Genomic DNA, 25,027 nt, shown 5'->3' with positions numbered 1-25,027 from the left:
ACAAAGGAGGACTTCACCTCCTTAGAGAGTAAACTGCGAGAGGTGGTGCACACAGAAATCTCCAGCCTCAAACAAGATCTGACCCATCTTGGATCACGAGTAGAATCCTTGGAGATGACGGGAGGAAGATTAGATATTTTCAATAAATCTCTGGTGGATACTATCAGATCACAAGCGGAGGAAATCCAATCCCTACGCGACCACTTGAACGATATTGACAACAGAGGGCGTAGAAACAATTTGAGGGTAAGAGGTATCCCGGAAGACATTCCCCCACAGGGACTTAGAGATGCCCTCACGAAAATCTTTAACGAAATTCTGGAGAATAACTCTAACGACTCCATAATCTTTGATAGAGCCCACAGAGCGTTACGCCCTAGAGGTTTACAGTCAGACCGCCCTAGAGATGTGATTTGTAAACTCCATTACTTCACCCAGAAAGATGAGATCCTCAGAAGAGTACGCTCCTCAACTGGCCTTGAATTTGACGGCCAACCCATTCAAATATTCCAAGACCTCTCTTGGCTCACACTACAGACCAGGCGGCAAGTTAAACCCTTGACAGACACCCTGAGGAAATCAAACATCAAATACAGATGGGGATATCCTTTCAGTATCACAGCATCTAATGGAGGAAAAACTGTGACACTTAGAAACCCCGAAGACTTAGACTCCTTCTGCGTAACTTTGGGCATCCCGCCAGTGAAGACACCCGAATGGCGCTCCCTCTGCTCTCAGAGCTCCCCTCCTTCGGCTCCAGTGATGGACCCTCCGTTCCAGATCGTCGAAAGGTCACCAAAAACTCACACTCGACCACAGTCGTCAAGACCCCTTGAATCCGCCTCCTTCGCACAACCGATAACCTGAATTAAGTTAGCCATGACTTTGTGATTTCAATTTTCGGAGAAGATTATGGAGGACAGAGGTCAGCACTGATCAGCTACATGGTCGGACTACAAAGTTATAGATAAGTAATGTTTGTAGATGATAATTTTCTTGTTATAGGTTCCATTTATCCTTCATGAATCACATTTCTCTGTGTTGTTTTTACCCTCCCTGGTATATAGAATCTCATGGCCTACCTTGTGGGCTTTGGGTTCTGGATACAGGAATGGCTACAGTATAGGTGTCACTTGCTTCTTTTGACCTAATTTCCTATGATTATTTGTGTACACCCTCTTTCTATAGCAATTAGACACCTTCGGCAATTTTTCATGCTGGACATGAAGTGCCCTCCTAGCCCGTGTAGCTTATGACCATTTAAAGGAAAATTAACATAGAGAAAAAAAAAAAAAAAAAAAGTTATAACCTAGACTGCAAACGTTATATACCGGTATATGTTTCCTTTCCTTAGCCTAGCTTGCAGGTAATAGTTCATTTTCATGTTCTTTGATAAGATCGGGATGGGCCCCAGCCCAACCCCCTGTTGCCCCCCTTTACACTGCACATCGCGGTCCCAGTCACAGGGATGAGAGTGATTTCGCTCTCGCCTAGTGGATTGGGAGCAGTGTTTTTCTTCCTACATTGTGTTTTTTTCATCTTTTCATTGTTCGATAAATACTCACCTCCTATCTCTTACTTTTCTTCCCTATCTCTCTCTCTCCATCTTCCTTATACTTCTAGACTCTCTCCTCATACTGCGACTCTCAGAATGTACAGTGTAATAGCCGTTAGGATATACAATTGTCATGACTGATTTTAAACTTCTTTCTGTTAATGCCAGAGGCCTTAATGTTCCTGAGAAGAGGTCAAGAGTCTTAAGGGAACTCAAAATAGATAAAGCAGACATAGCATTTTTACAGGAAATGCACTTCAAAGAAGGGGCCTCTCCTCCCCTTGGGAACAGAGACTTCCCTGTTGGTTTCTTTTCCAATAACCCACTGGGAAAAATCCTAGGGGTAGCTACCCTATTTTCTCGCCACATAAATGTTACTGATGTAATTCCTCATATACTAGTCCCAGGAAGAGCCCTACTAATAACGTGTAAGATATCTAATAGTGAATTCTCTTTCCTCAATATATATGCACCCAACAAAAACCAACCAGCTTTCCTGGAGAAAGTCCTGTCTCTGGCCCAACCATATTTGCAAGGAGTCTTTTTATGTGGGGGAGACTTTAATTGGATGATCGACCCTAGACTAGACTCTTCACATGCTTCCCCGCGCTAAACCCTCCATACTTACCAACTGATAGATCCATGGCGCACTCAGCATCCTTCAACAAAAGACTACTCCTTTTTCTCACATCCCCATAAAATATATACTAGAATTGATTATATTCTATTTTCCCATAGATTTTTACATCTTATAAACAAAACCGATATTGGACAGATTTCTTGGACAGACCACGCCCCAGTATCTCTAACCTTTACCTGCCCTTCCCCAAATCAGAATACCTATACTTGGAAACTAAATACCTCACTTATACAAGATCTCCAATATCAACAGCAAATTAGAATAGCATTAAAAGACTACATGACCACTAACGATAATACGGAGACCTCTAAAACTATGATCTGGGAAGCGCACAAATGTGTCATCAGAGGTAAACTTATCCAAATGGGAGCCCAATTAAAAAGACAACGACAAGCAAGACGAGAGACACTAATTCAGAAAATACACTCACTAGAACTCTTACATAAATCCTCTCTTTCTGATAATACTTTACACGAACTTATTGAGGCCCGAAAGGATTTAAACTCCTTCATGTCAGAGAAACTCAAGATGGAAGCACGCAAATGCCGTAGCCGCTTTTTCCTTTACAGAAATAAACCCAGTAAACTGCTAGCAAGAGCACTACGTGCACAACGCTCAGCCACATTTATCTCGAATATTAAATCAAAGGACGGCCACGTACATAACTCCACCAAAGAAATTGCGAGAGCCTTTAATGCTTTTTACTCCCAACTATACAACCTTAATAAAGAACAAGAACTGATACTGAATGCACCCAAGAAATTGGCTATAGAGAACTACTTGACAGAAATTGGCTTCCCGAAGCTTTCAATCAGAGAAGCAGAGGCCCTTGAACTCCCTTTTTCTTCTGAAGAACTAGAAGTTGCCATTAAAACTACCCCAAACGGTAAAAGCCCCGGACCAGATGGTTTCCCTTTAGAATACTACAAAACATTCAATGACATACTATCCCCCCTGATGCTGGCCTCCTTTAACCAGATTGCCGATGACGTCCCATTCCCGAATCAGTCCCTGCTTGCCCACATCTCTGTTATTCCAAAAAAGGGAAAGGATCCAACACAGTGTGCTAGCTATAGACCAATCTCTCTGTTGAATGTCGACTTGAAACTTTATGCCAAACTAATAGCCAATCGCTTTAAGCAGCTCCTTCCGGGCCTGATCCACTCGGACCAGGTTGGCTTTGTCCCGGGCCGTGAAGCCAGAGACAACACGGCGAAAGTCTTAGACTTAATCCATATAACTAATAGTGGCACAATGCCAGCTATTTTACTTTCAACAGATGCTGAGAAAGCATTCGACAGAGTAGATTGGGACTTTCTTCTTGGGATCCTGACCCACTTGGGCTTAGGCCCTAAGGGTTACCAGAGAATTAAAGCACTATATTCATCCCCTGCTGCGCAGGTTAGAATCAATGGTGACCTCTCGGAGACTTTCAAAATATCAAACGGCACACGTCAGGGCTGCCCTCTGTCCCCGGTGATTTTTGTTCTCTGTATGGAGGCACTGGCAAGGGCAATCAGGAAAAATGTTGACATACAGGGTCTTCATGTAGGTGGGAAAGAGTATAAACTGGCATTATTTGCCGATGACTTGCTGGCACTAATCTCAAACCCACTAACCTCGATCCCCAACTTATTAGCCGAATTTCGTCGCTATGGAGAACTCTCCAATTTTAAAGTAAACCTATCAAAATCAGTGGCATTAAATCTAACACTAGATCAGACAAGTTTACAAACTTTGAAGCAGGTGTCCCCATTTGCTTGGCACCCCACACATCTTAAATATTTAGGAGTAAACCTCACTAAAAACATTTCTGACATATATACTAATAACTTCCCTCCCCTGCTAAACAAGATACAGATGGACCTTTCCTCATGGGGAGCGAAGAAGATCTCCTGGTTGGGACGGGTTAATGTAATAAAGATGAATATACTACCCAGAATTTTATATATACTTCAGGCACTCCCGGTTAGTATCCCTAACTCTTGGTTTCTATCTCTACAGCGTAAGATAAGAGACTATATTTGGGCCGGTCGAAAACCAAGATTCAAGCATGAGACTCTCTTTAGGAGGAAGCATGAAGGGGGGCTCCAACTCCCTCACTTCCCATCATATTACAATGCAGTTCTACTGACTAGATTACTGGAATGGTCCTCCCAAGCAGGTAGAAAACAATGGGTAGATTTAGAATTAGCAACCATTCCATCGGCTCATCGAGACCTCCCATGGTGCAACAAAACCCCACCTTTCTCCCATCCTTTGGCGATCCCCATGTTTAAATGCTGGGCGCGACTCCGTACACTCCCCATGATCTCTCCACCCCGGACCCCCCTTATGCCTCTATTTGGAAATCCAGACTTCCCCCCAGGCATGGCTGAAAATTCATTCTCCAGCTGGAGATCGAGAGGGATATCCAAAATAGATCAATTATTGACCTCAGTGGGGATACTGCCATTCCCTGACATTCAGAGGAGGTGGGATCTACCGGGCGGAGAGATATGGAGATACTTACAGATTAAACATTTTCTTTTAAGCTTAGGTCCCACTGCAAAAAAATTGAGGCCCACTACACCATATGAAAACCTATGTGTCGCTGAGTCCTACCCTAGACATCTTCTCTCAAATATATACCAAATGATTATTGGAGAGATCTTCCCATCCAAACTAAAATTTATGATTGAATGGGAAAAAGATCTTAAAGACCTAAAGGGAGATGATGACTGGCCGGAAATATTCAGAAACACCTTCTCTTCCTCATTAAATGTCTTGACAACCGAAACCCACTATAAAGTTCTTACCAGATGGTACAGATGCCCGACCCTTCTGGCAAAAATATACACGGGAGTATCTAACCTATGCTGGAGATGTGGGACACAACCAGGTACGATGTTACACATTTGGTGGGAGTGCCCACTTATTCAGACCTACTGGAAAAAGGTCTTTGAAACCGTAAATGTCATCCTACAGGAAGATCTACCCTCATGCCCCAGCTTCTGGCTACTTAATCTTACACATAGACCCCAAACTATCTATAAAAAAACTCTTCTGCGCCACCTACTGAGCGCATCAAAAGCAGTGATCCCAGTATACTGGAAGTCCTCCAACATTCCCTCAATGTCAGATTGGTGCAATAGGATTGAACAATATATGGCAATGGATGACCTTGTTTCTTCCGTAAACTTAAAAGACCAAACATTTAATATTGTCTGGCTGCCATGGCTGAAATACAAAGAGTCAGACCACTACAAATCACTTTTTAGATAATCTTTTATTCTCCCTTTGTCCGCTATGATAAGCTACTACAATGCAAAGTGCGGATCATGAGAGTCGCAGTATAACACTTTTCTCTTCTTACACTTTTCTTCCTTCCCCCTCTTGCTCTTACTGTCTTTCTTTCTTTTCCACCTAGAAATGAAACAAGCAGATCCACATCGTTACTTTAATTATTGCTAATGTATAATTAGGACCTGCCGAAGCATTGATGTACTCTTCGAGTTTTGTATTGTTTTACATTTGATTCTAAATAGCATACCGAATTGTATTACTTACTACACACTCTGTTTCTAAATTGCCTTGTTCTTGTAAAAACCTCAATAAAAACTATTTGCAAAAATAAATAAATTGTTAAGCCAAATAATAAATATTTTAATTCTTATCCCCATCAAGAGATGTAATATTAGTAGGGACACACACAACAGGTGTGTGTCAGTCCTATTAGAGACACATAGGTCAACTCACAATCTGGATGACAACTAAAGGATAGGATAGTATTAGAACTAGGGACACCAAAGCAACTCTACATAACAGTTGTACCAGATATACAGATAACACAGTTGGGGGTCACTGTAATAGTAGGGACTGGGTAGGATAGCTGTAGTGACACAAGGCTGCTGAGGGAGATGGTTTGATGATTATATTAGTAGTAAGGACTGAGTCGGTTTAGCTGTAGGAACACTTGGCTGCTGGTAGAGCTGGTGGGATTGACGTGGTAGTAGGGATTGAGTGGGTTTAGGTGTAGTGACGCAAGGCTGCTGGGGTACAGGGTGGGGGTGATTGTAGAAGTAGTAGTGACTGGGTGGGGTTAGTTGTAGTTTTAGTGACAAATGGCTACTGGGGGAGGTGGTGGGGGTGAATGTAGTAGTAGTAGTAGGGACTGGGTGGTGTTAGTTGTAGTGACACATGGCTTGTGGGTGGAGCTGGTTTTCCCCTAAATCTCCAACTTCCCATTATAGTATACCCATAATTCTTATTGTGTTGGCTGGCTGCTGGAAAGCTCCTCCTTTCTGTGAGGTCTCCACAACCTGAGAGCAAGGGGAAGTCTGCAAACTACTTGCCATTCAAGTCTATTCAACAATGTTTGAATAGACTTGAAAAGTGGCAAGTAGTTTGCAAACTGTCCCTTGATACTTGTGTGAGATCTAGCAAACAGGGAGAGGTTGAATAATCTGCCCTGACTCACTGCAGAGCAAAAATGAGCCAAAGCCATCATCCACCACCCCCGCAGCTTTACAGCACTGCTTATTTTGTAACTTTTTATGGTCTTTAACTGTATCTGCATCCTGTGTTTTAGTGTACTGTAGGTGAGCTTCCATTGTCCCCAGCAGTTCCACATATATAAGTATAAATCATAGTGGGCTAAAGGACCCCTGACATGACATCACAAGCACCTGAAAGGGCACAACAGGGGGAGGAGCAAGGTCCGAACATGGGAGCCCAAATGTACCCTCGCATTATTGGTGGACTGTGCATGTACTATATCTTAGCTGCAGTGCATTTTGCAGCACTTGAATTGCAATCAAATGTAACCACTTGCTTTAAAGATTTATTGACTAGTAATTGACAGATGTTGCCTGTTTTTTGAGAGGAGGAGTGGTGCCAAAAACGCAGGTATATCGTGACCACTTTGGGGCAAATCTGCATCTTCATTCCTGCAGCCATTCTGCATGACGGTTAATCATCAAATGATCTGTGACCATCGCTGCATATTTGCATGCAGTTGCTTGCATCTGTGTGGCCACTGGTGGGCATCTCAATACTGCACATTTTCGCACAGCAGCTGCCTAAAAAAAAGCATTGTGATTGCTTTAGCAACCCCATCTGAATGAAGCCCACTGTCAAAACCCAAGCAAAATGTTGACTCGTTGAAAAACGTAAACATGCGTTTTTCACTTTTTTTCCAGTGTCAATGTTGACTTCTGAGCACGTGGACCCCCAATAAGTGTACCACATCCACTCACATGCTCGTTCACTTGCCACGCTCCAGGATTGCTACCACTGTGCTCTGCACACATTACTGTTCCCAATTGCAGTCCACGTGGATGGTAAAGTATAAAAAAGTATTTTGTGGTGACCTTTTGTCTACTAGCCTATTGGCTGTTGAGGTAGACACTGTCAACCTATCATCTGGACCCCACTATAGATTTGCATACATGTATACATTTACTGTATATGCTTGATGTAGAAATATTGATTTGTTTGGAGCTGGACCATAGTTACATACTTTTCAAGTTTCCTCTCCCAGAGAAGCCTATAGAGGAGATGCTAATTGCCACTTCAGATGGCAGGTCTAGGCGGTCAATCATTAGGCCTTATCCCCAAAAATGCAAGTGGGGGCAGGGCTAAAAGATGCATATGGAGTATCATCTCCTTATCCTGCCTGCTTCCCTAGGAAACGGGTGGGATGCTGGAGATCTGACCACTCTTCAATGGATGAAGGGGACTTTCCAAGCAAATCTGGAGTCTCCCACAAGTTGTGGAAGAGTAGGCAAGTATGAGCTGGAAATAGAATTGAGATACTGTATATGTGACTCAAGATACTGCTTATTTTGCTACTTAGGGTATTCATATACATATTATTATTAGTATGCAATACAAAAATAATTATTTTAACATACAGCTAATCAGTATCCATTCTAAATGTGTTTTCAAATTAATTCTAGCAAGGTTCAGTGATACTGCTGTCTTTTCTTTTTCCCTAGAACTCTTAGCAGTTTAACATTATAATATGTATTACACTCTTTCTACAGGCAAGGCTGGAAATGGACAAATACCTTCTGGGTCATGCCCCCCCACTGCAAATCCTTGCAGACAAAAAATACAGAAGGGAGAGCGCTTCAGTTGTTGATGAATTCTTTGAAGCCGAAAAGCCGCCCCAGGCTCCTTATAGTCTAAACATCAATGTAATTTTGCCAGACACGTCTCACCTTCGTACAGGTTTATACCGGCCATCAAAGACTTTCACTGTACTTCCACAAATAAAGACTGAGCCAGGCATGGAATACCCTCAGTCGTGCTCTGCTTCCTTCACCCAGACTCTGCCAGATTTCACCAGTGTGTTTAGTATGCCACATTCAGTGGCAGTCAACAACATATTTATAAAGCAGGAAGCACCTTCAGAAGTTCCACTGTCAACCAGTGACACACCACAGACTCATCTTTACCACATGTCTGTAGCCAATGATGCACTAAACTTGGTCCAGTCCAATGGAAACACATCCCTAGCAAATGCAACTAATGGAACTATCATGACAACAGCCAATGGAAGCCCACCTTCTCTGACACATTCTGCAAGGCAAAACCATGGAAAGCAATTCCAGTGCTTGAGTCAAGATGGTGTTCTGATTTCTGGGCAGTTTTATCAGTCTTCCTCTGTGACTTTACCACCTTCACCACCTAATTCTCAGCCAGGGAGTCCTGAAAACCAGCCAGAGATGATCAACACCATATCGCCACCTCCACCATATGAGGCTACATTTGGACTGAAACTGGTACAAGCCCAATCAGTTCACACTGTGCACAATCCACTAGTGTCAGTGATACCACAAGGACAAGTGATTATGGCAGTCCCCAGGTACAATCGACGAAATAACCCTGAACTTGAGAAAAGACGAATCCATCACTGTGATTATCAAGGTGAGCATATATGAGTAGAAATGCATCTACTTCAAACATTTATGGAAAAACTGTTTTCCAAGTCGGGAGAGATACAGGCTATTTCAGTAGCAGTGGAAGTCTTGTTAAAATAGCAAAATAAAATTGTGATTGCTTTTCAAAAATCGATACAATCACAGCATTAGGTTTGATACTGTATCTGCCTTCGCATCCACCTTTTTTTTGTTTCGCATCGGATGCGTGTAGCATCACACAGTGCACCGCATCACACAGTGAACAGGCCTGTGTTTTACGGTCCTCTCCCTGTAAATTCTGCATTGCCGCCCCCCTTAACGCTGTCAGTCAAACTACGATTGCATCCTTCTGGGATGCTATCACACTTTGAACTTCGCACACGTGAGCTGCAGCTGCTGCACATGTGCAGAAGTGCGAAATGAATTAAGGCCAGATTTATTACGCTCGGTGAAGTGATAATGTGGCTGGTACTTTATCACCAGCCAATCAGCTCCTAACTGTGAAGTTACAGGCTTGGTTTGAAAAATGACAGGTAGAAGCTGATTGGCCGGTGATAAAAACCAGACACTTTATCACTTCACCGAGCTTAATAAATCTACCCCTCAGTCCCATTGAGGAGAAATAAATAAAGCATGTCTGGGATCTTTTGATGACTCTTCATTTGTAATTGTTTAATATATACATAAAAATATGATGATAAAACTCAGAAAAGAAGGAAAACATAGACCCCTAATATAAATGTTAGCCTCTGATCACACACCATCATTAGATGTTGGAAAATAGTTATCGAAAAAGAACATAAAACCATATGTCATTCTCACTGAGCAGAGAGCATGCTGGGGCACAGATATAGGCATAAGATAGATATAAGCACTAAACAATAAAGCAATAAACCATGTATGCAGTGGCGTAACTATAGCCCCGCAGCCCCTGCTGTGGCGGGGAGGCACTAAGTAGGTGTGGGCGCCTGTCTGCGGGGCTATGGTTACGCGTCTGTGGGCAGGACTCGCCTGTGTGTGCGGTCCCGGCTCTCCGTCTCCTTCTGCTCCTGGCTCCGTCTGCTGACCAACAGTGCTTATGAAAACTGCCCCACACAAAATGGCTGCCCCCATACAGCAGACAGTTTCAGGGATGCTAGAGGAGACAGCGGCATCTTCTAGCATCCTTAAAAACTGTCTGTTATTAGGGGCAGCCGTTTTGTGATGGTCATTTCTCATCACTGCAGGAGGAGATGGTCCCTGAATGCGGAGGGGTAAGGGTAAGAGTTTTCCATTACTTAGTTGGGTGGGCGGTTGAGGGGGGGGTTTGAGGGGCTGCCGAAATCGGCGTGCGGGGGGGGGGGGGGGGCATTGTTCCTAGTTACGCCACTGCATGTATGCATATGTTGTTTGTATGCTACTTGCTATTACTTTTTTTTTATGAAACAGTAATTTAACATTTTTGGGGACCTCTATTAAGCTTGTGTTATCATTTTTTACTCAGGTTGTACAAAGGTCTACACCAAGAGTTCACATCTTAAGGCACATCAAAGAACACACACAGGTAAAATTAATGCATTGTATATTGTTCTGCCCACCATAATTAGGGCCAGATGTACTAAGCTTGAAAAGTGATAACATGTAGAGTCATATACAGCCAATCAATCTGCTCCTAACTACCATGTCACATGCTGTCTTTGAAAAATTACAGGTAGGAGCTGATTGGTTGGTGGTTTATCATTCTAATTTTATCAATTTAAAGCTTAGTACATCTCGCCATAATTCTTTGATGACATAACATATTTATGCATCATCTTTATGTAGAACAGAGTCTCGGAAAAATATTTGCATTGGGTGCTTTCTAATGCTGATAAATGTTTACTAAATATGATCTATTACTTACCAGCTGTCAAAATGACAGAATAACATAAAAGTACTGGAGTGTGAGTGCTGGCAGCTGAGTGCACTCGAGCGGAGCAACACATATTGTTCCGCCAGCATGCACAACACTCGGTTTCCATGATAGAGTGGAGGAGCAGTGTTCGCTTTTATTATATAGAATTTAGTGTCACTTTATCCCAGAAATGGCCCCCTGGGGATAAATGCATTACAAATATTGGAAATCCTATTTATAATATATTTCTGCCATGGAAATATTTTGTAAAACTAATTCCTTCTATTAACAAAATGCACAATGCTCCCAGTCAGGCTTATGGTTTGTAAGAACAGAGAATAATTGTCTTTATGTCAGTTTTCCTTTATTGATTAAAATTAGTGTCCATTAACTGTAGTGCCTGAGTTTGGATAAATGATTTTAGAAGTCATTTAGCATATGGTCATGTGACCCGGTGATTCAGTCTGAATTTGTACAGAATGTTGGCAGGCATGCCAACCTGGTTTTGAGACACCATAAAGGCAATGCATCCTAAGCTACAGAGCAACAATGTGGATGCAGGAGCAGTATGATACAATTGGATTCTAGGTACTGAAATGATGAACTCTTTTAGAGCATAAATTATAAGGAGGTCTAGATTAGGTCTTGCTTGCACATTACTACATGCAACATGTGGGCTGATACAGGGGTTTACTGTATGTACTAAGCATTGGAGTTGTCCAACTTTTCAGCCCTCTGTTGATCTGTTGATCATTCCATGATGTTGTATTCCTTTTGGAATATATCTGTGGCTGGCAATATTATATTTTGCATATTGGTGACAAAATAACACAAGCCGTATGCCGTTCTGTTACATTTGAGGAACAATTCTAAATAAAATAACTGACTCCAGACATACTCTTTGCCTGACACCTGTCACAGTTCAATGAAAGCATACTTACTGTACCTTCAAATACGTTTGAAAATATAAGACCAAAAATGGGTGACGCATCATTAAATCTAGAAGACCTTGGCTTACAAATACTAAACCTTAACGATACCAGCAAGTGTTAATTCTGGTATTGCTAGCTATGGAGAAATCACTCACTAAAGGCAAGAATGACACTTCCTTTTTAAAGACAATACTGACGGTTGCTATTATACAACATATATCATTCTCATTAGGATTGAGCTTGTCAGTAATAAGTTTAGTTATTCATTACTTACAATCAGCATTGTAGAAGTGAAAACTGAATAGAGCCATTATAGAACATTTCATTTGCTTGCATTGTGTCTCACTAAGCATCTGACATTTATAACTACCCGTCATTGCCACTTTATAGTTTCCCCATGATAAATAAAATATAGAGACAGTTTGAGTCTTAAAATATTCTGCTCTTACAAACAAAACACTAGACAAGGAAAGATATGTATCCTGGACCCTGGGAGGGTGAAAGAGTGAAGCTGGTGTTGCTCCATTGTTTGGGGTAGACCTTCCGTGGTGTTCCAAAGAGTATGCCAGGATCTGACACAATGGGTGCTGTCCCTCCTCTGATTCAGTGTCCATTGTTCAAAGTCTAGGTCTGACCTTCTTACATACTGGCAGACAATGGTTTGGCAGGAGCCCTTCTCCTTCTGAAGATAGAACAGAGGAGGAAGCATTCCTTTATATTAACCCATTACAGTTTCTGTTTCATCCTGCAATATATACCATCCCCTTGTTTTCTTTTCCTTCCCTCACTTCTACCAACTTATTCCTTCCCTCACTTATTCCCTCACTCACTGCCAACAGTGGGCCTAATTCAGACCTGATCGCAGGACAAATTTGTTATCAAAATGGGCAAAACCATGGGCACTGCAAGTGGGGCAGATGTAACATGTTCAGAGAGAGCTAGATTTGGGCAAGTTATTTTGTTTCTGTGCAGCGTAAATACTGGCTGCTTTATTCTTAAGGACCCCATACATTATGCGACTTCTCCGGCAGAGGGAGGGGGGGTTGAGAAGTCACATACCTGCAGTGTCCCAGGAGGATTACAAGGAGCTGCAGGAAGATTCGAAAAACCATTTAAAAGAATAGGCGGACGCTGATTGGCTGAGCCCATTCTTTTGAATTTTTTTTTTATTTAAAATCTCCTGCCCAGTGCCCGTCGCCTGCCGCTTGGAGGTCGGACTCACAGATAGGTGTGTGTCAGCACTGGCACAAACATAAGAATGAAATCACATGCAATATATTGTGGGTACTAAAAAGCACCTGCAATGTGCCTCTGATGGGTCCGATTCCGATTTATCTTATGTTCTGCAGGTCTGACCTCTGACTTCAGTCCAATGCACAAGGGGCCACGCATCAGATCGGATGTCATTCACATGCGATTTGGCCCGATATTACACTTTTTCTTGGCACAATCCACTGTATTTGGGTGAAATCAAGCACAAATCGCATAGTGTATAGGGTCCTTAACACTGCAATTTAAATTTCAGTTTGAATACTCCTCACCCAAATCTAACTCTCTTTGCACTTGTTACATATGCACACCTGCAGTGCAGCATAGTTTTGTCCATTTAAGAACACATTTGCCCTGCAATCAGGACTGAATTAGGCCCAATAGCACCAAACATTTGGGATTGGCTGTTACACTGCTTACTTGGTCTTATGACTACTGCTGAACAAATGTTTTTTGTGCTTGTTCTGCTATGTTTTGTACTGAAAGTCTCTTTGTTATTGTTCTGTTCATACTGTTTCTTTGGGATGCGGTCATCTATTAGAATGCACTTAGGTCTACAGTCATTGGGTCGACCCCACTAGGTCGACTGGCAGGAAGGTCGACCTGACTTAAGGTCGACATGGGCCAAGGTCGACATGACTTAAGGTCGAATTTGCATAAAGGTCGACATGAGGAAGGTCGACTGGTCATAGGTAGCACACCCCGTCGATACACATGCTATATTGTTACATAGGGGTCCTCCCTATACTTAATCTTGTGCGATCACCCTACAACCCTCCCTCGTTAACTATGTCCTTAGGTAGCACACCCCGTCGATACACATGCTATATTGTTACATAGGGGTCCTCCCTATACTTAATCTTGTGCGATCACCCTACAACCCTCCCTCGTCCAACTATGTCCTTAGGTAGCACACCCCGTCGATACACATGCTATATTGTTACATAGGGGTCCTCCCTATACTTAATCTTGTGCGATCACCCTACAACCCTCCCTCGTCCCGACTGGTCATAAGGTCGACATGGGTTTTTCACTGTTTTTTAAACCGACATGTGCCGACAGGCGGTATTTCATGCCCTACCATCCACTAGGGCGTGGTGGGAGAATAAAATAGTGTGCCGAGCGCAGCGAGGCACCGTGCCCGAAGCATTGCGAGCGAAGCGAGCGATGCGAGGGTCCGATTCTCATTGCCAACTGTGTCCATCGACATTCGGATAAAAAAAACAGTGAAAAACCCATGTCGACCTTATGACCAGTCGACCTTCCTCATGTCGACCTTTATGGGTTTTGCTGGACAAACCTAATGATTTTTGGCAAAACCCACCACAAATCATTAGGAGCTCCCCCCCCTCACCTTTGCTCTGGCGTTAGTACGCCGGAACTCCCTCCGCCGCCGCTGCCCCAGCCGCCCAAGCCGCCTGTCAGTCATCACACAGACAGCAGGCTTGGGGATGTTTCGAGGCGGCTCAGGAGGACTCGGGTGCTCCTGTGTCCCCCCAAGCCGCCCGAACATCCCCGCCTACGCCATTGCTGCAAAATGAATGGCGGCAGGCGGGTACAGGCAGGGGGAGCGGCAGGGGTTAGAAGAGCTCCGGCGTACGATCCAGATACCAGAGCGCAGGTGATTGGGGGGGATGTAACAGGGGGCTCAACGGGGGGCTCAACAGGGGGCTCAAGAGGTGGTGCGCCAGTGGTGCACACCAGGACACCACTGGCGTGCACCTATTTCATATTTGTGGTATGCCCAGAAATTTTCCTGGACAGCCCACTGCGGCAGCGCAGCTGAGCCCGGAAAATTTCCAGGCATACCACTCAAGGGGTTAATCTATTCATTTGATTTTATTATATTGTTTATATAATAATACATTTCTTATAATTATCCATCCATTTGTGTGGCGCTCCCTGATATATATTCATTTAGATTTATCTATATTTATATATTTCCATTTAAGTCCACTAATCCACCTCCTTCAGGCCCACTTTTTCTGAACCTAGCTTAACTCCAGACTTCCTAGCCACTACGCTTGGAAAAGGCGTATCTTCTGCCAAGATATGCTTATATGGCTTGACCTTAGCTAGCTCTCCTTATCCAAGGCCTCACAGAGAACAAAATTACTTAAAGGTTTCTTCCTATCTAGACCTCCATGTCCATGGCATTCTACCAGGTGGGACATTAATTCCTTTCTGAACTTCTTGGACACTATATCACCATCTGGAGATATCTTTGGCATTTCAAAGAAGTTAGATTCACGGCTAGCCCTTGCCATTGCAGCCAGAAAGGCTGAATTTTCCTTGATCCACATACTGTATGCGAACCTTGAATGATCCATACCCCAATGGGTTGCCATATTTTTCTACGGGGACACACAAAAACAAGTTCCATGCAAACACCTCTGGTGAAATGTGATCTGGTCAGAGACCATTCAGATTCAGATCTTTGTATAGTCAATTGCAGGGGCGGATTGAGACACCGGAAAGCCGGGCAAAATCCCGGTGGGCCGGGTCTCGCACCCCTCTCAACGGCTGTTCTCCTACAAAGCAGGGCTATTACATATAAAATCTCATCTGCTACATGTAGAGTTTCTGCACATGCGCAGAAGCTCAGTTAACCCGGACTCCCGGAGCTACGTGACAATGGAGTGTCACTAGCCCTCCTGGTCAGTACATCTTTATTTTTAAAATTGCTGCAGGTACCCGTCCCCTGCTTCATATCTGGGGTTGGCTGCAGGAGGCTGTAACTGTGGCAGCTGCGGACACTCTCACTGTCACAGACAGGCAGCTCCACCTCCTTGAGCTACTCAGCTGCTCAAGGAGGCATAGCTGATGGGCTATGCCAGTGAGAGAGGCCGGGAGCGGCCACGGCTGCCACACTGACAGCCTCCGGCAGGCAACTGTAAGCACGGCGGGGGGAGCACAAATTCCAGAGGAGTGCTCGCCTCTGCGGGTTACTGAGAGTTTGTGTGTGTCAGTGCCCAGCTTCCCCTGATCCTTGTGCAGCAGCCATCCTTGGGGTTGCCACATCCCCGTGCGGTGCTGCCTCCCTGGCTGATCTTGGCTGCTGCAGGCATTAAAAAAAATATATACATACTGTACTACCTAATAATACATAATATGGTGGCGCCTGGGAGGACCCAGAATCCTCCGCAGTCCACTCCTTCCTGCTTCTTTCTCATTGAATGCCAACCAATCAGAGCTAGCAGCTGGGACCATATTTGAAATGACTGCCAAGAGGGGAGCAGGAGCATGCTCTGCAATCTCCCCATCTGGCGGCTTCATCAGCAGCATCAGCTCCCCGCAGCAGTGAAGATAATGTAGGTGGCACTTTTGGGGGCATTATTTGTAAATGGCACTACTTTGGGCATTTGTGAAATGCACTACTGGGGGCTTTGTGTGAAGGGCATTGTGTAAGGGGCACTACTTTGCGCATTGTATGAAGGACGCAACTAAAGGCATCACCTGCATAAGCAAGAGTACTGGGGCATTATGGTATATGGCATGTTGTGTAATGGGCATTATGGTGTGTGGTATGTCATCAAATAAATAAGTGTCAGCTTTTGCATCTGCATCACCTCACAAAATGTCGTTGTCCCCCCCACACACACATTGCCATACCCCCCTCCATTAAGACTGCTTCCAAAAATTTCCCGGGCTGGTTTTTCTGCCCAATCCGCCCCTGGTTAATTGTCAGTCCACATAATTATTCCTCATAGTACCTTCAAAGCAACATCAAACTTCTCTCCCACATACCAAAATATTTTTCATCCTGCCAGACCTTTGACGACCAGAGAGTGGATAGTTTCTGCTATGCAGAGTTATGGAATACACATTCCACTTCAAAGGCCATCCCCTTCATTGTGATGCTAGAGGCTTACCATTACAGCCTGTATTGCAAGCTGCATGTTGGTCATCCGCTATATAGTCAAAATCGCATGCAGATCGTATGCAAAGGTTGTTTGCCTTGCGATCCCGATGCAGCTGCGCGCTCCTGTGACAGCACAAATTTAAACCAAGATAGACAGGGCAGCAATCACTATATAGTGCAAATCGAATGTAGATTGTATGAATTGTATGTAAATAGTATATAGATAGCAAAGATTGCATTGCAATCGAATCTTAAGTCCAATAGCAAAGGAATCTCTCCGTGTGTACACAGCATTACTCCTTCCAGTAGTGTTTCCCAGATCAGATCTATGTTTGGTATGCATGTTCTAAATAACATTTTCCTTTTGCATACAATGGTCTTTAGTTCTTTATTACCTGTAGTATGTTTTAAAAAATGAGGGACATTTTTTTCCATCTTATTTCTCTCGTTCCACCTAGGATTGCCATCTGTAAGTTTATGTAAAATCTGACCTTAGGGGGCGGGGCTTAGCCTAATATACTGCAGGTGCATGGAATGCTATGCGCAATCATGCACTGCTTGTGCACACTAGTCATGCACCCGCAGCTAAATTCCCTGCTCCCTTTTCTTTCACTATACCGTTCCAGCATATGTCAGGAGGCTTGCATCCTAACCCACCAGCTGTGGGTTAGGATGTGCTAGATGGCAATCCTTTTCCCTAGAACAAAGAGAGTTTGCAGAAGATAGATACCTACAAACTAGTGTTTACTTATGCTTGGTTATATAACTACAAGCATTATCACTTGTACTCGCACCAGTCTTCTCCTTGATGCAAGAGGTCAATCCAAAAGCGCATGCACTGCATTTACATGTCTGCACAATTCTGCACAGTTGTATTTCAGTTAGTGCACCCTTCCTAAACTCTGCCTATATGCGAAAAAACCCTTACCACCATGCAGTGGCGGAACTTGCGAGTGGTTTGTCCAGGTGCAAAAATATAATTTTTCTCCTCCACTGCAAACCAAGTTCACAATATGCCACATAACAGTGGGTGGCAGCAGTGGGCCCTTAATCCTCAGGAGCCCCGGTGCAATGCACCCACTGCACCAGTGGTAGTTCCGCCTCTGCCACCATATGTTTACAGTTTTATATTTTCAATAAAAGCTGCTGTTTACTAAATAAATTTCTTTGTTGTATTCAGCCAGCTCTATAAGCATCCCATCGTCTTACCTGTCACACCTCAGCATGTCAAACCTTAAAACTTTAACTTATTACTATATAAACCTGAAATAACGACTCAGAGACTTGGGTTGGCAGAAAATTGTTAACTGATTTATTTATCGGAAATTTTATGCTAATTTGATTATTTAAATTAATTGATTAATTAATGGTGGCCAAGAAAGAACGGCTATTAACTAGAACTCCACCCCAACTACCCACGTGACTTGTCTAACTCACAAAATAGCGGTATCCAACTCAACCTCACTGCATTGACTGCCCACCCAGCCGGGTGGGGTCACTGACCCCGACACGGGTGTTACAGCAACAGGCCTAAGCCAATGAGAGGTGAGAGCACCGAAACAAGCCATATACTCAAGATCAATAACTAATGTAAACTTAATTTTACTAAAACCTGCCGTTCTTTCCCGCCAAAGCGGAGGATCCCGCCGGATACCCCGCCCCGCCACCACCTAAACTACAGACTCAATACCCAAAAACAGATCCTCCAGGAAAATAAACAGGCCCTCATCGCCAAGATGAACACCATCCGGCCGGAAGAGGTGCTGGTACCCAAACCTAATCCTATCGTGAGAGACTACCGCCCCCCCAGAGGACAGCACCCACCGTGCTATTGCAGCGTTAAGTTTCTTCCTGGCCTCATCAATCGCTCTGGGATTACTAACCCCCCTCCAGTTCAACCTGGGAACCACAAAGGACCAGACAATGGTGCAGCCGGGCCAAGCTGTAGTAATGGCAGCCAGATCACTCAAGATCAGGCTCCGAAGCTCCAATTGGGACATTTTCCCCAGGTCGTTACCCCCTAAATGAAGCACCAAAACCCTGGGCAGCCCGTATTTGCGGACGTTCAACATAAGGAACCCCCGGAGTGCTAACCATGACATACCCCGGACTCCCAGCCACCTAATTCAATTGGTGTACGCAAAGGAGGGACCCCTACCTGCGCCAGCTAATCTGGCCACCCAATGGATAAAGGAGTGGCCGACTACCCACACCTGGAGCCTATCGATTCCCAGACCTATAAAGAAGAGATATAAAGTTCGGGGTTAGGATTGGTTCGTTGTATGCGGGCCTATTTACATATAAGAGGAGGATCTGTCAAAAAGAAAAAAACAATTTGATAACATTAAACTAAAGGCACAAAGTATTGGTGCCCAATAGACATGCTCCAATCCCAATTGGAGCCATCCAGGACACAATAGGGAAGCGACAAACAAGGGAGGGTAAGGTAATGGAAGGTAAGGAATGAAAGGTGTACTCGGCCGGAGAAAAATGACTAGACCTGCTGAGGGACTCTTAATTAGACTATAGCCAAATTAGTAGCACCAGATTCAGTCCGTCAGGTCAGGCAAAAAAGCGACAAAACTCCGGACGCTGGCCCAATAGCAGAGCGTAGATAAGCCCCAAGTAGGGTGGACATAGGGTAGGGAAACAAATGACCATCCATCACACCAGACAGACAGACAAGACAGGCACAGCAGCGCTCAGGGCAGGAGATGGGGTCTAATATATTTCCTGTAGCTCGCAGAGCGCCATCTACCTAAGGATTTAATGTCCGCCACTGACCAGCCAGTCGCCGCGGCCGCAGTAGCGGCACCAATGCGGAACGAATGAGTACCAAAATCACCTGGAGACAGCCCCAATCTCGCTAAGCAGCGGCCCAGCATCCATCTGAACTGGTAGACCGTCATGGGCGAACCGTTGTAATGCAGGAGCCAAGAGCCCCCCGCCTGTGGCCTCACTTGAATATATAGTGCTGCCAGCGACACCGGGCATACCAACTCAGGGACGACTGGGCCCATGGAGGACCATCTGCCCCTGGCTGACTGGTCAGTCTTGGACCGTCTAATCCTGAACCATAGTGCCCCGCCCTCTAGCCGTATGTCAGATTCCAGCAATACCGCATCCCTGGTCTTAGAGGGAGCAACTAACTCCGATATCCTAAACGCTCCGTGAAAAGCCATGGAGAAAGCCAATCTAAACAATAGAGATTCGAATGCAGAGCTCGCGCAATGTTCAACCTCTACTAGCAAAGCTGACAGGAGCGAAGCGTTGATAGGCCGGCGGCAATCAGGAGGAGATGGGGACATCCGGGACCAGCCCTTCATGGCTTTAATTATAAGAAAACCCTTAGTGAAATCAGGTAGGCCCTTAAGTCTAGAGAAGAAAGATATGCCTGCCAAATAACGTGCGGCTACTGCCCTGGATTTTCCTGCGCTGTATAGGGACCAAAGAAAGGATAATAACCGCTGTTGACCCCGCCTACCTGGCTGCGCTTCCCCTCCAGAGAAAGATTCCCATTCTGTCCAGGCCTGCTGATACGTCTGCAGCGTAACGGGGGCTAAGGAGGACTCAGCTAACCCCTCCAATCCGGCCCGATCACCTGCCAAACATAAGAGGGGCAGGGCACCCCCACAACATCAGCCTGTGGAGCCAACTCTCTAAAACGCTGCCACTGGCAACGGGACAGTGCATCCGCTATCTCATTCTCTACGCCCGGTACGTGCTGGGCCCTAAACAGGATGTTAAACCTTAAACACTGCAGGGAAAGCTGGGCAAGGACCCGCAACACCAAGAGAGACTTTGCCTTCTGGTTGTTGATAGCATGGACCGCGCTAAAGTTGTCGCACCAGAATAACACACTCCTATTGGCCAAGCGCGGCCCCCAGATTTCCATTGCGACCATAATGGGAAAGAGCTCCAACAACAACAGGTCCCTGGTGAGCCCGGCCGCGGCCCAATCACAGGGCCACGTCCCGGTACACCAATGTCCGGCCAGGAAGCATCCAAAGCCAGCCGATCCAGCAGAATCCGTGAACAGCTGAAGTTTAGAGTTCGCCACCACAGGGGGGAGCCAAATCCGCACACCGTTAAAGTCCTCCAGGAAGGAGGACCACACCGACAAGTCACGCCGAATCTCGGTGGACAGTCGAACTAGATGGTGTGGTTTGTTCACCCCGGTGGTGGCCCGCTCCAGCTTCCTACAGAAGAGCCTACCCATAGGAATGACCCTGCAAGCAAAATTGAGCTGCCCTAACACAGACTGAGCCTGGCGCAGTGTAATCTTACTCCTTCCGCTGCACAGCTGGATCGCCTCGGCGAGCTTAAGGACCTTGTCTTGCGGCAAACTACAACAACCCCTTACGGTGTCAATTTGGATGCCCAGGAATGACAGACAAGTGCATGGGCCCTCGGTTTTGTCCTCAGCAATGGGAACGCCAAAATGACGGAAGAGCACCTGCACCCTGGACAGGAGGTTCACACAGCGATCGGAACCAGCCGGTCCGACACACAGGAAATCATCGAGATAGTGAGCGAGCCCGCTCTCCACTGATGAATGTTCCACACACCAGTGCAAGAAGGTGCTGAACTTTTAAAAAAATGCACAGGATACCGAACACCCCATCGGCAAACATTTGTCGATGAAATACTCTTCACCCATGCGAAAGCCCATGAACCTAAATGCACTGGGGTGCAGCGGAAGCAGTCGGAAAGCCGACTCAACATCTATCTTTGCCTCCCGTCCAAATGACCGTACCATTTCCAGGGCATCGTCAAATGACTGGTAAGCCACCGAACAATATTCCGCTGGAATAGCGTCATTGACGGAGAACCCCGCTGGGTAAGACAGATGTTGTATGAGGCGATACTTCCCTGGGGCCTTCTTAGAGACAACCCCCACTGGCGATATGACCAGGTCATCCATGCGGCCCAGCTGAATTTCTTTGTAAACTTTTTCCTTCAACACCTCAGGAAGGGAGAGGGCAAACTGTAAGTTCCTGTATGAACCCCCACGTACCTCCCCATGAATTGGTAAACAAAACCCTGCACTAAAACCTTCAAGCAGGAAGGCCGCCACCTCCCTATTCGGGTACCGGTGGAGCCACTCAGACATGGCCTCCACCCGTACTGGCGTATGTGCCCTACCGAGGGTTCCCGGCTCCCCCTGGCCTGGGGACAGAGGCAGCACCCGCCCCTCTAGCGGGGCGGGTACCCCGAAAGCAGTTAACGGCTTGGTGGTTCCCTGAGCAATTGATGCAGATGTGCCGAAAACGACACCGCAGCCCCAACTGGCAGGAAGAATTATTGAAGGCATAGCACTTTCCCTTGGAGGCCCCCACGGGCCCAGGCCTGTTTCCTGATGGAAACCGCCGTGCCTGAGGGGTCTCTGACACTGACTGTGCAGGAGCTGGAGCCACTACTGCGGCCGCTGGGGACACGGCGGGGCCCCTCCCCCACATCCGAGCGAACCCTCGTGAGCCCCATCCAAATCTCCACGTCCTTGCAACCCATGTCTAAAATGTGCAAACAGTCCTGTTTTTTCCTAAACTGTTTATCGTATGTCCGCCAGGCAGTCTACCATAGGTACGCTGCATCTCATGAACCATATGAATGTAGCGGATCACATTTATGTGCTCCTCTGGCCTATCCTCCAGATAGCAAGCTGCAAAGACGCAGAAGCCGGCCAACCAGTTATCATAAGACCGGTACGCTTCCGACCCTATGCCCCCTTTTTCTTTAGCCGCCTTAAACGCTTTTTTGGTGTCCTCAGTCAGACTGAAAACGTCGACATAGTCACCCTTTGCAATCTTGACCCTACAGCTTTCGCGAAGGCCTCTCAACACTGCCGTGTAGTCGCAGTGCACCACCCCGGGTTGGTTACGCCTCTTTCTTTCCCTGCGCGACATCCTAGCCTTATGCTTCCTTTTCTTGCCTAGCGCCTGCCTCCCAGCCTCCTTCCTAGCGTATTTGGCGGCCCGTTTGCGAGCCTTGGTAGCACTCCCCGCCTCAGACCCGCCTGCTGAGGAGGATGAGGAAGAAGAGGAGCGGCTGCTGCGAGACCCTGTGGAAGAAGCATTAGAAGAGACCACATCAGTCCCAGAGGACCCCTCACCTGACGGCTCCGGCGGCTCGGCCCAGGCATCGTCATAATCCGAGTCGTCACCCCCGCGGACATCTTGATCCTCTGCGTCCATGCTGTCGCTCTCGTCCCCGGCAGGGACAGGGTACATTGGAACGGCCTGGTGTCTACTCGAACCACGGGCCCTCCTACAGCCCTGGGCAGCACCCGAAACCCCCTCCGCGTAGGAGCCTCTGCCCTCCATAACAGCGACTGTGTCGCCCATGGCCCTAAAGGCATCCAATTGGGAGCACCCAGGGACAGGTTCCCGGGGAGACCCAGAGGCTCTCCTCCTCCCCCTGTGTCTCCCTCCCGCGGCCGCGGGCATGCTGTCGGCCAAAGGTGCAAGGGCCCCCGCTACAGATGATAGGGCAGCGGAGAGCAGGGAAGGGTCGAAACCCGGGGCAGGGGACCCAGTGTCCCGTCCATGCCTGTGCCCAGTAATAGCCGGGCTGCGGGTAGGCCCCTCCCTGCGCCTCCCCCGCATCCCACCATCGCGCGGCGATGCCCCCATTACCCCGGCCGGTGGTGGGGCCTGCCGACCCCCAGAGTGTTTATCCCCCCTGCCCGCTGCCTGTGCCGGGGACTCCCTACACTGTCTACCCTCCGCGCCAGCGGCCTTTCCCCGCCGGGTGGCACCCTGACCATGAGTGCGCACGCCGGAACGGGGGCCTGCTGCGGGAGGCGTAGAGCCAGCCCCGACCTGCGTCCTTTCACCACCTCCGCCCGCCTCCCCCCCGCAGTACCTGTATTTGCACGTACAATACTGTATATGTATCTGTACTTGCAGATATCTTTTACAGTATTTCCCTGTTAATCTATTTTGTTGTGTATGGGGTCAGTTCCGGGCCGGATTAAGCCTTCGGGGTGTCTGAGTCACTTTAGACAGGGGGGCCCCTCCCATTTGTCATTACTGGTAGCAAACTATCAGAAAAGGGAGGGTTGTGGCCTTTTTCCACGCTGTTAGGGTAGCAGCACTTCTATAGAACCTCGCTGTTAATAGAGACACAGGGGATGCTCTCTGACTGATATGATTTGCTTCTAAGGGGTGATCATGGATTTGTAGCCAATGTTTCTAGCCGGCGTGCCAGCACTCCAAGCCCGGCTGTGAGACATCGCTGTTCCTGGACCCCCCCCCCTGCCGCGCGTCATCCGCCCGCGCCGGCTACTCGCCGCCCGCCGAGCAGGCTGTACAATCTCTCCAGGCGCAATGCCTGCATCGTGTTGTGCCTGCGCTTGGGAGCGGCGGCCAGGGGCAGGCGAGGGGACGGCGGTACCTGGGTTCGGGGGTCAGGCAGCGCCATCAAGACCGTCATCAGGCCGGAAACGCGCTGGCTGCCGGGCAGAACACCGCGGCCGGGACCGGAGGATGGCTGGGGAGCGGGACATTGGGCTACTGCAATACCGGTAATACACTATCCTTATTAGTGGAGTTATCCCGCACAGCAGCTAGACCGACCGGGAGCACTCAGGGGACACAACCAGGCACACCAAATTCAGCAGGAAGAAGAGGAATCCTCCTCCCCTTCCTGCCCCTATCTCAACCCAAAGTTAACCTATGCCCAACCCACCCTGGCTATTGGGTCCCCGAGTCACATGCTTATCAGTGTGACACAGACGGGGACGCTTAACCCACTACATGCCTATTGCAGGCACTGCGTTATTCATATGCTTGCATGCAAATCTCAATCTCATGGAGAGATTTGAGATAGAAACATGAGTTTTCTCTGTGATCTATTGCTATGACTTTGTTGAGTTTTGATGAGTTGTATTGAAATATTTTTTTTTGCTTACATTCGCTGTGTTTGCTTAAATAGTGAATAAGGAACAATACAGGGAATTCCATTATTCAGTGTTCAAATATTTGCCTTTC

General features: G+C 46.6%; 1 protein-coding gene across 1 annotated transcript in view; it reads left to right on the top strand.

The window, feature by feature from the left end:
• The window catches only part of LOC146036584 (Krueppel-like factor 5), a 69,169-nt gene that overhangs the window by 36,623 nt on the left and 7,519 nt on the right, over window positions 1-25,027 (top strand). Inside the window, exons 3-4 of the mRNA XM_083160537.1 lie at window positions 8,222-9,107; window positions 10,584-10,643. Of these exons, the coding sequence (XP_083016663.1) occupies window positions 8,222-9,107; window positions 10,584-10,643 (946 nt within the window). The remainder of the gene's footprint in view (window positions 1-8,221; window positions 9,108-10,583; window positions 10,644-25,027) is intronic.

This window comes from Crinia signifera, chromosome 9 (assembly GCF_055691185.1).
Source record: "Crinia signifera chromosome 9, ASM5569118v1, whole genome shotgun sequence".
Lineage (NCBI taxonomy): Eukaryota > Metazoa > Chordata > Amphibia > Anura > Myobatrachidae > Crinia > Crinia signifera.
Note: the sequence above shows the minus strand (reverse complement) of the source record. Positions and strands in the feature narration are given on the sequence as shown.